This window comes from Gymnogyps californianus, chromosome 3 (genome assembly GCF_018139145.2).
Source record: "Gymnogyps californianus isolate 813 chromosome 3, ASM1813914v2, whole genome shotgun sequence".
NCBI lineage: Eukaryota > Metazoa > Chordata > Aves > Accipitriformes > Cathartidae > Gymnogyps > Gymnogyps californianus.
Genome location: NC_059473.1, coordinates 29,143,465 through 29,161,405, shown reverse-complemented (window position 1 = coordinate 29,161,405; position 17,941 = coordinate 29,143,465). Strand labels below are relative to the sequence as shown.

Genomic DNA, 17,941 nt, shown 5'->3' with positions numbered 1-17,941 from the left:
AAACACTTCAAATAGGAGAAGTACTTCAGGATTTGTCTCATAAGCTGCGTATTTTCCTGTATTTCCATGTCATAAAAGTGTTGCAAAGTCATGCTACGTTCTTAAGATGTAGATTGGTGACAAGAATAAATAAATTGTTGTATGCAGGCACAGGTTATTTAAGCAGCATCAACTTTTCTTTTCCCATTCCAAAACTAGCTTGGATGTATGAAAAGACTTAGCAGCAGCATAAATGATATGCACCTTATATATTCTTAAATATCTTGCAAGCTGTACCTTGAGAACTATGAAAAACAGATCCTTACACATATTTTTAATACCTGTTCATTTATTGGTAGATGCATGTTTCTGATACAGTTTTCAAAGCATTTTTCATAGCTTTCAAATGTGCTGTATTTCTGCTTCACCTAAAAGCAGTCATCATGCTCCGATTTCTTTTTCAATTAAATTAGGTTTTAGAGTGGACTGATAAGAGATGTTGTCATTTGAACTTTTTTAGAATGCTAGAAGTAGAGTTTACGTTTTGATGAATACTTCCTGCATTATTTTATTAGCATTTGCTATACTTAAGCCATAAGATTAAAAGTGTTTAGACAAAGGTACTGACCAAACGACATTGTCTTTTGCATCCAAAAAGGCAAGCATGGGAAAAATTGGGTAAATAATTAATTGAGTAGCATTTAAAAAAATACTTGAGTTGCATGCATTAATTATTCAGATACCTTCCGTTAATGTTTTGATTTTGCCTTCTGGATTTGCAGAACAGATTTTCCTAAAGCAGCTAGCTGAACTCTTCTTTCTTAATGAGGAAAAAAGTGTGTCAAAATTACTTAGGCTTTGTACAGGTCAAAGGTCATTAAAATTTTATTTATGGGTTGGTTTATTCATTCAGTCATAAATGGTTTCACTTTTACAATATCTGAATGAAGTTGTAGGTACTCAACCATTCCTGGGAAATATAAGTTTAATGTAGAAAACAAAAACTTTAATATAATTGTTTCTTTAGGTTTAGAAATCTTGATTTCAGAAACTAAGCCAGTTCAATCTCTTTTCCTAGCAATGACCTTGATACTGCCGTGGAATACCTTGAGCCTCTGCTTATCTCTGGTGCACAGAATCCTGATCAAGCTGTCAAAAATATTTCCTATTTGTTAAGAAAGGTTTCTGAGGAAGGATTAGAACCAGCTTTGGAAAAATGTAAGTTAATTGCAATGATATTTAAATATTCTGACTAGACAGAGGTGGTATGAAAGAGCTATTACATGTAAAACCTGCTCAGTCAGCATAAATCATGCCTGTGAAGTTTACAAAAGTGGCTTTTCAATCAAAGATTTTCCTTATGTACCTATCATTTTGCAGTTGGTGTGATGGCAGAACGACTGGCCAGTCAGTTTGGAATTTACAGACCTGTCACAGATCTCTTCCTTCAATATGTCAGTGCAGACAGAGTGGATGATGCCAGATCGCTGATACAGGTAATGACATAACAAGAGAGGTACAGAAATGCTTAGAGCTCTTCAAAGGTTAACTGAGAAATTGTCAAAAAGAGGTGTTGTATAGCATAGGCTAGCACTCGTATGCTTTTGAATTACAGTGTGAGTAGCAGTAGCACAGTTTAGACTACTCCAAACTGTGAGCTAGTACTAAAAGTAGTAGTGGGTGCCAGAGTCAGGTTTTTTGTCTTCTAACAACCTGAAGGAAATAAAGGAAGACTTGTATATTGCTTGGAATTCCATTTCTTTTCCATGACTGAAATTCCATTCCAATTTGCTTTATTCCAAAGCAGATATTCTTTTATAAGTTTTCTGCTAGACAGCAGTTGCTTCTTGCAAACCATTTCCTCGCAATTTCTCACATAGTTTCGTAAGTACTGTAAACATAATAATATCTTACAGCCGTGCAGTTTGCAAACCAGAAGCAGGCAATGTTTGCTTTCCATGAACCTTATTTCACTTGGTTGCTATAATATTGTGTATGCTGTATTGAAGGTTTATTAAGAGCTGAATTTGCTTTCTATTAACTTGAGTGTCACAGATGCATTAAAAGACAAATGGTGGTGTCTGGGCCACAGTCTCAGCTGAGTTAGCGATCTTCAAGGAACGAGACAGCTGCATTCATGCCATTTGTACAGAGCTAAAGACAGAGCCGAGCCAGAGGTGGGATGAACTGTGGGTGATGGGAGCTGCCGCTGGCAGCGTGCACAAACAGGCTCCGTCAGGGAGGCTCATCCCAGCAGGTGGCAGTCCAGCAGTCACGCCGATTCTGCAGATTGTTCTGTGTGCATAGGCTCTGGCCTCAAATTGAGGCCTCTTACCATCTCCTGGTAGTGCATGCTACTCATTTACCAGTTCCTAAGTATTTTAAGCTGTTAAAGAAAAAGCTCTGCTTCATCCATCAGATATTTTATGATATGCCAAGACCATTTTTTGAGAAGAATGCATACCAACAAATGTGTTCAGTTACTTCTGCTACAGTGCAAGGTGTATTATTTGTGTGTTCCCTGCTCTGGAATATTACTTTTATTGCTTTGCCTAACTGGTCATCTGAGTATTAAATTAAAAGGAGACTACAATTTTGATATAAAATCCTCTTGCTATATAGCATGAAACATCAAAATGCAAAAAAATCTCAAGTTATTTTACTCTTCCTGATTTTTTGGTTGCTCTTTGATTGAAATGAATAAAATTGAATGAGGGAATGAAAAATCGATTACAATTTCTTGCTTTTGTGAAGATAGGGGGGTTTGCGTTTTTAAGTAAAATCTACATGTTCTTAAAATTTTTCAAGACATGGAATAATTTCCATTCATATGTTCCTAAAACTTCTTATTACAACAGCATCAAACTGTTGGAATTAAATTCATAGCTCTATAGCATACTTGAAATAACATTGTATACGCTATATCTTGGGGGATAATTTTAAAATATTTCATGTTAAGTGGACATTCACAGATAAGCTTGAGTTGAAACTTCTGTGTATGAGAAAATTTGGTTTTTATATGGTGCAGGAAAAACTTTCAGTTGTGTTAAATGTTCTTGACAGCTATTGTGGATCAAATATTCTACTAATAGGTAACTAGAAGATAGTAGTAATCACTGTCCATTGTTATTTTCTTCAAAAGTAAACTACAATCTAAATGAATTATTTTGCTTGTAATAATCTGAAATACTAGTAGACACACAGAGAATCCTTGCTTTCAAAAATTTATGTAAGCGTCTATATAGAAAGTTCAAGAAACAGCAACAGTGTCTTTTGTACTATCTGGAGGGAGAATGCTTTTACTGACAAAAGTCAAAAGTGGTTTGATATTTCAGCATGAAAGGGGGCTGTGGAAAACATTTCTCCAACTAGACTGTCTCTTTCCTCTCAGAGCACCTACTGACAGTAGGTGAGAATGGCTAGAATCAGTAATAAAATGTTTCAAGTTTCTCCCATGAATATTGCACCTCTGTTTATCACCATAAAGCAATTTTTTGTCAGAACACTATGGGTACATTTTTGTCTTAGTTTGCCTGATGAAATGAGGCTTCACACCTTTTCACCTGGACCTTAAAGAGTTTGTCAAACCATATTACACATACAGTACATTCATAATGGCATAAATGAAAATTTCTTCTTTGCATATGTCTAAAATACTAATTGAATGTAGTAAATTCATGGTATGTCTATTTTTATATGCACAATATTCTCCTCTTCCTGTGCATTTTGGTACTGATAAAATGTCTTAGAGCTGGTAAAAGGCACTGTGCTTTGTAAGAATTTTAAGACCAACACCTTTGAGGAACATACGCTAAAATATTGTCTTGTATATTTTATTTTGCCCTTGTTTCTAAAGATAGATTTTTTTGATTTATCTGGTCTGTCTCAAACTTTTTTAAGTTCAACTTCTCTCTCTCAAGCACTGTCTATTGCAGTGAAAGCCTTTTATAAAATAGAGAGATTGAAATCAGTCCTTTGTATGCATAAGTGTAGGTAATTATACTTTAAAGAGAACTTGCTTTGTACATTTTAATTTTTATAAAGAAACGAGCAGTTATCTCCCTGACACCTTATTAAATGTATAATTAACCTTATGATCCCTAGCTCACTTGTGAATGCTTGGCAGTATAATTGGAGAGGAATAGTGTTTCTCTTTTTCATTCTTTTGCAGTCCTAAACCTCATTTTTGTGGTATGTTGAAGTATTAGTTTAATTCTTTCCCCTTTTGTTTTAAACAAACTTTATACCTACCATTTTAAAAACAATGTTTACCAAATGGTGCATGAAATGAACTTGTTTCCTGTGTTCAGTGGTGTTGGGGGTTTTTTTCCAAACTCATGTTTGATTATTTACCTTGTAAATAGGTAATATATTACTATATTATTTTAAACATCCGTAATTGGAAATTTTCACCTTAATCATTTTGTTTTTCACTAACCTACTCATGACTGCTACATTATTTATTTCTTTTTCTTTAGAGGTGTGGTGCATTAGTTGAGGAGAAGAGAACTTTAGTGAGCTTTATGGCTCGATCAGCATCTAAACCTGGACAGGTATAATATTTTTTCATGTATATCATTGTATATGTAGCAAAATACTGTTTCATCAACCTTTGTTGAAGTGTTTTGGATCTTGAACTCCGCAGTTGACAGCTTTACCAGGTTTCTCGGCGAGGGAGGAGGTTAATTTGCAGAGCTGGTTATATTTAAAGGAACAGTTTACTTTATGGAGCATGATGGAAAGGAGGGTGTAGTTAATATTTTTCTATCGTTTCAGTAATTTCCTGCATTTTTGATGTTATGCTTTATATCCTACGAACATTGTACTTTAAATGTATTACTGCATTATCCAGTTCCGTATCGCAAGCTGAAAGTACTTATTTTGTTGGCTACATTGTATGAATATAAATGCAAGTTAAAACCTCAGCCTCTCTCTAATGATAAAATGCCTCTATGTTTACATTAAAAGACACATTTCATATTACTTGTTATGGTGGTTTGGGCATGTATCTAGTTTGAGCATCTGTTTAGATACCTGACTTTGTGCTCATTCCGTGTAATTCGAAATGCCCTCGTTTATGTGCGTGCTCTACTCCTGTCCCTCCCTCCTCATATACCCCCCTCAAAGTAAAAAAAACAAAAACAAAAAACAAAAAAACCACACAGCAAAAAAAACCCCAACCAACCCCCCCCCCCCCCCCCCCCCCAAACCCCAACACTGAACAACAGCAAAAAAACCCCAAGACACACACACGCATGCAAAACCACTTTGATATCTCTGTCATAGAGGAGCAGCATCAGGAGACAGTTAATACACAGACTAGAATAAATACTTTTCAAATGAGGGAAAATGCACATTTATGTTTTGTGGAAATTGCCATTAAATACTCACAGATTAAAAGTTCTTCTGTTGAAGTGATGAATATGATGGTAAACACCATCTTTTGGTGTCTGTAGAAGAAATTAAAAAGCTTGAAATTTTCTCACTTTTCAAGCTGAAAATTCAGTAACACATAGAAGTTAGTAGTATGCGATAAAGATGTTAATAATTTCTATAAACTTGCTTTAATTCAAGACCTGAGAGTTTTTGAAACTGGAATCAGAGGTTGAGGGAGGGAGGCTCCAAATTTAAGCACAGTAGTTAGTGATCTGACTTCTTCTAAACACTGACCATAGCTACCATTGACCTCTAGGTCAGTGAAGGCTGCTGAGTGGTTTGCATTTTTTTTTAAATTGGTTGAAATCCTGACATAATCTCACTAATATATGACTTGCTTCCTTCAAAAAAAAAAATTGAGAAACTAATGTTTAGACTTCTTGAGTATGGATTTTAGTCCCATATTTTGTTTGGTTTATTTTGTGCCTGATTTCTTTGACTATTTCATATCTGCATATGAAATTTTGGGAAGGAAGTTACTATGTCTCCTTTCAGTTGCACAGTCCATTCCTTGTTATCAGTACAGTTCATTTCACTTAAAAGATCTGAAATAATTATTCTAACTTTGGCGATTTTATTTTGTTCTTTAAGATTTGAAGTTAATGCTCTTTTTGTCTGTGCATTAAATTTCATAGGCAAAGAAGATCGAGACACTTCTAGAACTGATTCCTGAGCATCTAGATACGGAAATTGCATACCATTACCTCATGAGATGTTATGGTAATTTACTCTCCTTGGAATAGTTTTTCAGTAAGAACTCTTGAGACATTCAGAAAGGTCATGGAAACCCTTAGAAAGGGGAGTAGGATCTACATTGTGTAACTTGTTTTACAGTTTGAGCCACAAAGAGGTGGGGGCTTTGGCTGGGGTTTTTGTTGTTTAAGTCTGTTGGGTCTGTATACTATCCTAGCTATTAGGCTGGAAAAGCAACCAACTGACCCAAGCCTTGAATCCTTTACAAAAGGAGCTGTATTAAATTAAAGGATACTGCTACAATAGAGGCTAAGTAGGGGCTTCACAGAATAAAAAAGAATCCATCCTAGCCCATGGAGAGAAATACTGTAGAAATGAATGGCTTTTAAAATGAATCTAGCTTTTTTCCCCCAAAACATGTAGTAAGTATATTGGTTCCTTTTATGTGTGTGTTTCAAAATCATAAGTGATTAGTTCTATCAGTAATGTGCAAGGACCTTATTGTTATTAGTGTAGATTCTTTATACCTTTTTTAATTTAGCCAAAGTTAATATTCCAGATGCCTTCATTTGGATTTACCTAAATAGTTGATTTGAAGTGCTAATCAGTTCTTTTTATAGTTGAAGTCAGAGAGGAACAGCTCTAAAAAATCAAGTTGCTTATTTAAATATGTTTATTTTGCAACACTCACTCTTGAAAAACCAGGACATATAGCCCCTATGGCAATACCGAGTTGGAAGCTTGCATTTCTGTGCTGTCGTGTCCTTTGTCTTGTGTACTCTGATATGGTCCTCCAGTTTTATTAGAGGGAGTAAATACTCTTCACACCTGTATTACAAGCAAAAAGATATAATGACAGAAGCCCTTGTGCTCCTATCTATCACAGAGGAGATAAATAGGAATAATTAAGTAAAACACTTCAAACCCAAATCCACGGTATGGTGTTAAAAGAATACGAACTTCACTGTATTTGAATCAAGTTGTAGAAGTTCTCATGATGTAGTATCTAACTTAGAAAATTCACTTGCTTAGTAACGTTCAAAACGGCAATCACTACCAAAATTGTTTAGCCCCATAGTTTCATTCACAGCAGGGTAAGTTTTCCAATATGTTTTTATAAAACAAAAAAACCCCTTTTGTCACCAGCACTGTACTTGCTTCCTTACACTATCATTAGCCCTTTACTGCTTTTACCTCAGTAAAAATTCCTTAAGTGAACTAATTAGTTTTTTTAATATCCTTTCCAACTACATCATAGTACAACAATTTCATAAAGAGATTGCAGAGACTCAATCGCTCTATTATACCTAAAACAGTGGTTAGAGTGTATTCAACATGTGAAGCTACACTGTATGTGAACAGATGGTTGCTGTAGTTTCTTTAGGCAGAGACGTAGCTGGCTCGTAGCAAGTTCTAGAGGAGACAGTCAGTACCAGCATGAAGAGTTTTAAAAGCTGTTCGCAGGTTATTCTGTACAAGCATCTCACCTGTATGAGACATTGATTCCACTCCTCTATCGGGTAGAAGAGTGCACATCAGTTACTTGATCCACTTTACCAGGGCTGGGCTGGGTGAGTTGTACTAGGGTATCTTTGCATTTTCTATTGCGTCTTTCTGTTTTAAGGAAATAAGGTGTTGTCCTACTCTTAGGATATTCAGGGGCATTGACTGTATTCTGTCCCCACCGTGTATAATATGTACAGACCTGTACACATGAACAGCAATTCAGCTACCTCTTCCCCTCATCCCTTCTCTTCCATTTTTGCTACTTTCTGCAGTGGTGAGTGTGTTAGTTTCATTTGGCTGTTAAAACGATCATCAGCAAAATACTTAGCACATCTGAAATTTAGAAGGCTGTGCTTAGGTTGTGTTCTAGCCAAGACGGCTAGAAATAAGATCTTTTAAATAAAAGATTTTATTTTTGTTTTTTTCATTTTGCAGTTACTAAGCTTTAAAACAAGATTTCTCATTTTGGGCCAAGTCCAACCTTGTAGTATCATCATTTTCTAGAGAACAAATGATTCTCTTGTCAGGTCCATTGTTAATTAGAAAGGGGAATGAAAGATAAGAGTACCATTACTACAATTGGTTACTGTTGCTAGTTATCAAAATAAATGGACAAATAAAATGGTAATTGTTTATGTGTTTAGCGAAGATATAGTAGACTATAGATCACAGCTGAAAGAAGTCTGATCATATATCAGACATCCACGACTGAACAAATAAGGGGACATGTACTCCTTTCCTTGTCCTGAGATATGGTCCACTGCCAAGACTAGATTTTCTTCATCTGGTGAGATGCATAATCCTTTGCTGTATACCTTCTAGGAAAAGGAAATATGTAAAATCACATTTGCATGATCCATTAAACGCAGTCTAAGGATTGGCTCTTCTTTTTTGTTTTCCATACAATAAATACATCTATTTTAAAGAAATAGAAAGTTAATGATTTGTATTAGGCTTTCATTAAACAGTCACTTTGTGCAGTTTCTGCAGTAGCCTCCCACATTCAAAAAGGAGCTCAGCCACTTGCCAGATGTGAGTGGGAGGCTTTTCCTCATGAGAAAGGGACACAAGCTATCCACTTCTGCGTAATTAAAGCTTTTTGTTCTTTAAGAACCATTGTTTTTGTAGCCCCTATGGTTGTGAAGATGGTGTTTCCAAATGTGAACAAGTAAGAACCTGAGACAGCTCCCATACTGCAGATGTTTTCATTTTGTTGCTTGGGAGAATGCATTTAACTGGACGTGATGGCTTCCTTGTTGTTCACAAGGCACTAGGAACTGTTGTACTGCTTCTAGGACCCTGAGGATAACAGTGAAACTGTCAGAGGTCACTTCAATTTCATCCTGATGCTTCTCAAGCAAATGTCTGAGCAGCAGAAAAGTCTATGATTAAGCATGAGTCAATGTAGAAGGAGGAGTTTCTCCCCTCTCCCACTTCAGAGGAAGGAGAAATATACTCCACTCTTCTACAGCTAGAAGTGAATAGTGCTTTAAATAAATGAAGAATGGATTAGTTAGAACCTGTTGCAGGGGATGATGCCTTTTATGGAATATCCAGAAAAATGTTAGTGGTTGCCTAAACAGTTAAGGTTTGTCATAGTGTTAGTGGGTCAGCAAAAATTTTCTTCTGCTCAATAGGATAAAATAGGTTTCTGTTCCAAAATGAGCACGTGACCTTTGTTTTCTTTGGACCTTTAGGTTATAGTTTTGATGTAGCCAGCACCTGTAACTGTAACAATATGCTGCCCTTACTTAAGGGAATAAAATTCTGTTCTAGAGTTCTCACATGCTGAACTTGAGTGGCTTTTGTTTTAGCTTTTGTTTTTGGTTTTTTATCATTTGCTTCAGAAAGAGGCATATGGCTCTGTATCTGACATCCTAGAGTGGTGTGTTCTCACTGTGCAGCTCCTACTCCTTTCTGGTTCCAGCACATGCTTGAAGGAATTGATCATCCAGCCTCAAATAAAAAGGAAAGCTAGAATGGCTGTATGTTCTGTTCTCTTATGTGAATTGTCAGTAGTATATGAAGAATATCCAGAATATTTGGAATATTGTATATTAAAATATTTAGAATATGTTTTGGCAAGTAGTAGGAATGTGTGACATCATGGAAACAGGTGAAAAGGGGAACACTGAACCACTGGGGGGTTTTTTGGTTTTTATTTTTTTTTCTTCAGAATTGGATGGAGATGTTGCTTCTGTAAAGGCTATATATGAGAAAACAAAAGCGAAGAATATACAGCTGCACGAGCTATCTCTGAAATCTTCAGCAGCTTTTCTGAAGAAAGTAGGAGAGCCTGTCCCTTTCACTGAACCCCCTGTGAGTATTTCCTAATTAAGAAATAGATCTGCAGAATTGTGTATGTTCAGTGTTAATAAAACAAATTGCATGAATAATTACATAGGGATTAGATTTCTGCAGAGACTCCTCAAAGGAGGTAATGTATGAAGTACTGACTGTTGTAGGAGCTATAGTAATCTTGCATTGGATTTGACTTGAGGAAATAAAACCTCTTGGGGCTTATGATATTTAAACTACCTGATCCTTATCAGGCACTCATCTACAGGTGTACCTTTATCAAATGTCCTTGGAGCATTTATCTAAGCAATTGAACTTTAAAAGGCTTATAGAATGTGTATTTCATTAACAATTAATGGGTTTTAGTTTTCATTAATTACCCGTTTTGTATCTAGTCCAAGTTGCTGCTTTAGTAGGATGGGATTTTAGAACTGTAGGAATTATTTTTCTATTGCAGCTTTGCTTCTAGCTGCCTTGCCAATAGATATATGCAACTGTGCAAATACATCTTATTTGAGGGTGACAAGTGGCACGACACTAAATCTGTCAAGACTGTAAATACTTCTTTCGCATCATTCCTTTGACTAATAGTCTACTAGTACCATTTTAGCAAAGCAGACTTTAAAGACTTACTGTATTTTCCCTGTCTAAGCAAACTTTTTATTGCCATTTTCTAGCCGCTTTTTATATTCTAAAATAAGTGTTTTTCTATAGTTCTGTAAAGACCTGATTATATGCTGTTTCTCCATATTGCTTCGTGATAAATGTGATTTTCTTTTCTCATTTTGCAAAGAATTAGAGAAAAATTTGGCATAAAATATTTGATTTAGCCTTTTAACAGCTGTGGAGTTTTTTCTGCAACCTTGACATAATTTATAATCTGAATTTTTATTTGGACTGTGTAAATTTAAAACCTAGAATGCCTGTTTCTTACATGTAGCTAGTGAAAATACGAGTGTTTTGTCAAAGTCACTGAAATGATTCATTGTCTGATTTCCCTGTTCAATTTTTCTCTAATGCAGCTTGGTCTTTAAAAGTGTCTCATAATTTTTTTGACACAATTGCAGATTGCAGTTTAAAAGTATTTTCATTTTTAAAATGAAATTGATTATACTATTGCATTTTGTAATAGAAGCTTCATTATGCATTTTTGGCAAGGTTTTCCTTTTATTCTCTCTCTGGTATTTCTCTTAATTATACAGACTTCAATACAGATCTAGTTTTGCATGACAGAGAATAATAGATTTCACTTTTGTCAGGACATAAGACTTTGTTCAGAATTAGTAACTTTTCAGTTGAAACAATGTTGAACTTGTTTATTCCACTCTATTTATAGGAGACATTCAAGTTTTATGTGGAAAAATGGAGGAAAAGAAGATTGGAAGCCTCATGAGCAGTCAGTCTCTTATGCTTTAGTTGTTTATGAAATAGTTTAAATATTACATTCAATAAAAATTTTAAAAAGCATGTTGTTCTGTGTAATTTTTACCATAAATCTGTGTTTAAACAGCACTTTCCATAGCTGTAATTGATAGAAACATTCATTAATAGAAATGCTGTTAAAATTGCTAATGAAATATCAAGATGCAGCTTTCTAGACTCTTTCTGTTTTGATGTATGATCTGCTGTAACCTGAACTGTGTTTTGGCTGCTGTTGATTCACCAAATATATGTATATCAAGAAAGTTGCTAGAGGTGTATGTAACTGTAACTTAAGCAAACTGTCTTATCCTTTGTTGTTCTTTGTCTGGTCAATGTACTTCGGGGTGAAAGTAGAAGGGTAAAGAAGATCATCTTCAGGATTCATCTGTATCTACGCAGAAAATAAACACATCTTTTTTAGATTTCTCCTAAATGTACTTGTGTTAAGTATCTTGTTAGGGCATTCGATATTATAGGTAAAGACAAAATACTTCGACCTTTTACACTAGCTTGTGTGTTGTAGTTTTATAGCATCTTTAATTCATTCTCGTAACTTAGTCCAGTTAATTTTATGGATACAAGAACTGCATATCCATGAAAACATTCCTTTTAAACAAAGCAGTGCCCATTATTTGCAGGGGTAGCAGTTTTTACTTGCTGGGAGACTGGTGGGCGTGCTTTATTTGTATAAATGTGGGCGTAAACCTACTCTGATGTGACGTTTTACAGTCCAGAGTTGTGGGATCATGAAAATAAGACACTTATAAATTACGAAGATGAAAGAATACATAGGAAATACATCTGTTATCTCTGTGAATAATGATGGAAACTGACTAATGTACACATTGGAATAACAAATGGAATACGGTGCCTATGCAGTACTTCAAGCAGGTTTTAATGAAATGATAGCTTATTTCTGTGCGTTTAATAACTTCATTTATTAATCTTTACATTTTCAGTTAACCGTATCTTTCTTAGCTTCTCCCACATAGGCAACACTGTGGTAATTAAAAATTCATGCGTGCACGCAAGGTTTTGGTGAAATTTTGAAAGACTTGTACAGTAATCTGAATGTGTCAAAGTTAGAAAAAAATTGGGACCTAATTTTTAGAGTAAAATTTCCAATTCATTAACTAGTATATTTACAAATACACAGAAAATTCCTGCTATACTTAAAAAATGAGGTGTAACCAGTCAGAGGCTGAGGAGAGTGGTAAAGTTTCGTTTTCCAAACAAACTGGATGAATCCTAGCTGTGTCTGCTCCATTGGTGGTGTGGTTTTACGATGACCTTCATTACTTCAGAAGCGTAGACTCGGCAACGTACTGCACCGACGTGGCTCTAACCGTCTGACACCCTTTGTTCCTGGGTTGTCAAGATAAGGCATTAACATTTGAAATTTCATTCATAGCCTAATGGTTGTGTGCCCTATCTGAAAGCAAGCCTAGGCAGTACTCAGTTTATTTCCTTTCACAAATGGAGATGTTTCTTTTTTCTAAAGCTCCAGCTACATTACATGTGTTTCAGTGTAATAGCAGCATAATTGAAGACTGTGTCAACTAGTTGGCAACCCTTTCTCTAGTGCCACAGCTCTTGTTTTTAGAGGTCATCTCGTGAATCTCTCAGTTTCACAGCGGTAGCCGTATTCCTGTAAGTGGAGTCACGTCTGAGCATAACTGGAGGCAATGGGCCTGTATGCTTTTTGAGCTAAGCTAGCACATAGGATAAGGAAGAGAATATTACTTGAAGCAAACACCAGGTCATCACAGAGGAAGTTAACAGCAGATCTCTAGATCTTAACTACCTCTTTGACAAGGAGGTGGAATCTCATGTGGTTGTGGACCTGGTGCAATTGATTGGCAGGTGCTGCATCTGTCATCAGTCTGTGCTGTGATACTGCTGGGTTGTGTTCACTGGCTGCTGCCTTCCGAGGCAGAAAAGAAGCATACAACACCACAACCAGATGCATGGCTGCATGTTGCTAGTGCCCATGCATGACGTCTCACCATGCAGAACTAGTACTAGTTAGCATCTACACGTTTTTCTTCTAACTGGTTTGACTTGAACTCGTAACAGAATAATGCCCTATAATTTAATAGTTGCAATTGTGGAAATGGAAAGTAAATTTCATAGCCTGTCACTGAAGAATAGAAATTAAAGTGTTTTCAGCTCTGAAATTGCATTTTGAGTGACCTCATGGAAAGTTATGGGCTGAATGAGTCGGCTACTGAGCCGATTAAACATCAGTAAGGCACTGCAGGAGCTTGAGACCAAACAGTACCAGGGTTTCGTGGCAGCAATGACAGGGTAATGGGTAAAGGTGCATGCTTATTATTTGGGATCATGTTGCAATAGCCCAGGCCCATGGAGCCTTGTGGCAGAGGTGGGAAGGCAGAGATTATTCAAAGGATAGGCAAAGACTGCCATTGTGTGATAATATTTCTGATTTTCTGTTCCAATAAATGTTTTGTGTACAGTTAAGGAATGATTACACAGAGAAGTGCAGTCTCTCCTGTCTTTAAGATGTGGGACAATGAGGGATTTGTGCCACTCTGGGACACAATCATCTCTGTCTGAAACAAGGTTGTACCAGGAAGGTTTTGCAGAATCGGCATTTGTGCTGACTCTTCTAGAATACGCTTGAAATGATATTTCTTGTGCATTGGTGTGCTGAGACTCAGCCATTTCAAGCATGAAGAAAAATGCAGTTTAGGTGGTTAGTGTTTCTTCACCAAATAAGTAGGCAGTTTCATTATTTCTTTCTTCATATTCAAAGAAAGAAACTTGTAAGATGACAAAATGCAGAATGGCAGTCTTGCAAACTTGTCACGGTGATTTATTAGTCCAGATACCAAACGTACTCTGTCATACTGACCATAGCACGCACCCCTTTAAAGCAGAAAAGAATTATTTGCCACCGGCTAGTGGATAACTGGGATTGCACAAGATCCAGACCAGGTGCGGTGTCTGTGAGATAGGAGCATGCTTTTCCAGAGGCTTCCGTGGGAAGCAGAGAGTGTGCTGACATGAAATGACCTGACATGTTACTATAAAAAGCAAATTATGGGAGCGTGTGTGTGTTTGCATAATAGTGTGTCTTGATTGGGGTTGAGAGAACTGGAAAAAGCTTGCTGCTTGAATTGAGATGACTTAATCTCACTTCTGTGCCCTGTGCCACGTTATGGACTCACCTCCTTACCCCACTCCCCTTGAGGTAGGGGCAGGAGGAGGGTGCTTTTTGGTTTTTGAGCTCAACATGGGAAAAGTTTCCTTGTTAACTACCAATATAGTCATTTTGCAGCATGATAATTACATGCTGTAGTGCTATCCTTATCTACTAAAACAGTTCGTTCAGCTCATTGTCTCCTGAGGCCCTTTTCTATAGCAAGAAATGTAGCTTGGTAGGTTAGTAGCTGCCTTTAGACTTTCTTAATACGTTTTTTAAAACGGAGTGGCTTGAATAGATTGTGTCTTTGGCAGTGACAGCTCAGAAGGTTTTTATAGGTTGAGTACCTGAGTCAGCAGGATTCCAGCTGCAGTTCACAGTAACAAGGGAGGATCCTGCCAGTGAAGGTAGGATCACGAGTGTCCATATTGAAACAGAAATAGACTGGAAACATGGTCACCAGAGTACTACCATATTTATTGCTTTTCTCAAAGGTGTGGTGCTTCCAGGCTCTCCAGGAACACAGCAGAGGAGGAAGTGACAGAAGTGATGGATGTGACCAGGAGGTTTTGCTGTTCAGTGTGAGAAATCTGTCAGCATCTAGAAGGAATGCCCAGTTTCCTGCACCAGTATATTGTTGCTGTAAAGGTGAAAAAAGTAAGCATGTAAGAAAAAAGCTGAGACTGTCATTGAATTTAGCCTTTTTTAGCAAAGATTACTGTGCGTTTCTTAAAATTATTCTCATAATTTCTGTGTAAAGTCAACTGCAAAAAGATACTTCCTTTCCAGAATGGCTGCAGCCTCTGGTGGTTTGCCAGTACTTCTGTGAATCAATAATCAGAGGAAACCCAATATCCCTTTAAGTTAGTGGCTCCAGCTGAGACTGTAATGTAAGGGCATCTTTCTGAGTATGAGTGTGCAGATCCTCAGCTACAGGAGCAAAGTTCTGCGTTTCCCATTAGATATGGAAATAAGAGCAGATGTGGAAGTTTGAGGTTTGAGTTTTCTCCACTGTTTCCTGTAATTAAGAAAATGAGATAATAGAAACTGTCTTATGCAGTGCCTGCTATAGACGGGGGTTCCACATTGATCTACTTTTAGATAAAACTATTAATGCAAGGTTTCTCTCTGATGCTCTTAAACCTCTATATTACAATTGGCTAATGCTTCACAGTTTCTCATGTGATTACCCTTATAACACCGTGATAAAGCAGTGGTATCTATAGAATTGCTATTGTCTGCAGCGATAGCTCCAAACCTCTTTGTAGTTCTGTGTTTCTCATAGTTATTTCACTCTGCTGTAAGTGCCAATGAACTCAAGGTTCACAAAGCAACGAACCTCAGTGTCTCACAGTGAAAGTGATGAGTCTTGAAAACCAGCAGCAAATTTAATTCTTGGTTTTGCAAGTAGTTTGCATCTGCTGTTCTTCACATAGTCCGTGAGACCAGGGCAAATCTGAGAAGTGGAGTTATGGGAAGAGTTGTAGATAGCGGAGAGGAGGGTGGACTTTTAGATAGAAAACAGTTTGGGCCGGAGGGAAAGCAGGGGGGTGTGGACAGGGCGAGGTCGGCCTGGCCAGCCTCCTTTGATGTTGTCGAAGAAGGCTCTGAAAGGCTGTTTTGCTGGGTGCTGTGTTTTTATTTATGGGAGTGGGGCTATGAAGAGTCGTTGTTAAAATACAGGATCACTGCAGAGGAACTCTGAAGGGATTGGAAGTAGTGGGAAAATACCTAGGTGGTGTGTGGGGTTTGTGTAGCGAGGGAGGGGCTACAGGGGTGGCTCCTGTGAGAAGCTGCTAGAAGCTTCCCTGCCTCCAACCTGGACCCGCCTCTCGCCAAGGCCGAGCCAATCAGCGATGGTGGTTGCGCCTGTGTGATAGCGTATTTAAGAAGGGGAAAAAACTCCGGAGGTGGTGTGAGAGTAAGATGGAGGAATAAGAAGATGGCAGAAGAAGAGGAGCTCCAGTGAGGAGAGGAGTGGGATGTGAGAGAAACAACCATGCACACATCGAGGTCAGTGAAGATGGAGGAGAGGGAGGAGGTGGTCTGGAGCAGAGATTCCCCTGCAGCCCGTGGAGGACCCCATGGTGGAGCAGGTGGCTGGGCCCAGAAAAGGCCGCGACTCTGTAGTAAAGCCCACGCTGGAGCAGTCTGTGGAGAACTGCAGTGCGTGGAAAGGACTTGAGTTGGAGAAGATCATGGGGGGCTGACCCCCATGAGAGGGACCCCACGCTGGAGCAGGGGAAGAGTGTGAGGAGCCCTCCCCCTGAGGAGGAAGGAGAGGCAGAGACAATGTGGGATGAACTGACCGCAACCCCCATTCCCCATCCCCCTGCTCCGCTGGTTGGGAGGAGGTAGAGGTATTGGGAGTAAAGCTGAGCCTGGGAAGAAAGGAGGGGCGGGGGGGAAGGTGTGTTTCTAAGATACAGTTCTATTTCTCATCATTCTACTCTGATTTGGTTTTTAACAAATTAAGTTGGTTTATTTTTTCCCCAAAATCAAGTCTGTTTTGCCTGTGACCACAAGTGGTAAGTGATCCCTCCCTGTCCTTGTCTTGACCCACAAGGTTTTTTTGCTGTATTTTCTCCTCCCCATCCCATCAGGGGGGAGGAGTGAGCAAGCAGCTGTGTGGTGCTTTGCCGGCTGGGCTTAAACCATAACAGGTGGGAAGGATGAGGGTTGGTATTGTGGGTGGCAATAAGAAGACAAAGCTGGCAGCTTCAGTGTGATGCCTTAGACCTGGTTGGATTGGGAGTGAATGACCAGGAGGGGAAGGAGCAGCCCTTGACTCGCTGGCAGTTGTGGTTGATGATGCACCACCGTGGATCTTTGCCTTTCTCATGGCTCCCACTGTCTCCTCCTCAACCACTTCTTGAGGTTCACTGGAGAAGAAAGCAGTGGCAGCAGCAAGGGCTACTAAGGATGAGTTGGCTGCTAAGCCCAAGTCAATGAGGGAAGAGGCTGTGAAGGACTTGCCAGAGCTGCTGAGCCAAGCCTGGTTGTCTCATGCCTTTCCACCATGGGGAGTCATGATGGTACTACTCCTGTAACTACAGCTGGGTAACTGAAGAAACAGGAGCAGCATCATGTGCCAAAAATCCCAAAGGAAGTTTGTTCCTGTAGCAGCCTCTTAAACCTCACACTTCTCAAATACGAAAGCAGCTGGAGGAATATACGCATTATTAGTGTAATTCAGGGTGGTTCTAAAGATGAGTCTGAATATGGGACAGTGTTTAGCATTAGGGCTGTTACGATTTCTTTGCGTGTTCTGATACTGAAGTTGCAGCTGGAGGTGAGGCTGTAACCAAAGCAACTGTGTTAGGTTGCTGAGCCCACTACCTAGCCGTACTCTGAAAAACTTTCTGCCTAAACCAAAAATAAATCAAGCAATTGCTCTTGTTCCTTGCAGAGCTCCCTGGGATTTCCCTCTGATTAGTTTAG

General features: G+C 38.3%; 1 protein-coding gene across 1 annotated transcript in view; it reads left to right on the top strand.

The window, feature by feature from the left end:
* The window catches only part of LRPPRC (leucine rich pentatricopeptide repeat containing), a 93,298-nt gene extending 81,538 nt beyond the window's left edge, over positions 1-11,760 (top strand). Inside the window, exons 33-38 of the mRNA XM_050894409.1 lie at positions 1,058-1,197; positions 1,360-1,475; positions 4,458-4,532; positions 6,051-6,135; positions 9,791-9,933; positions 11,249-11,760. Of these exons, the coding sequence (XP_050750366.1) occupies positions 1,058-1,197; positions 1,360-1,475; positions 4,458-4,532; positions 6,051-6,135; positions 9,791-9,933; positions 11,249-11,305 (616 nt within the window). The 3' untranslated portion in view covers positions 11,306-11,760. The remainder of the gene's footprint in view (positions 1-1,057; positions 1,198-1,359; positions 1,476-4,457; positions 4,533-6,050; positions 6,136-9,790; positions 9,934-11,248) is intronic.
* The last annotated feature ends 6,181 nt before the right edge of the window (positions 11,761-17,941 follow it).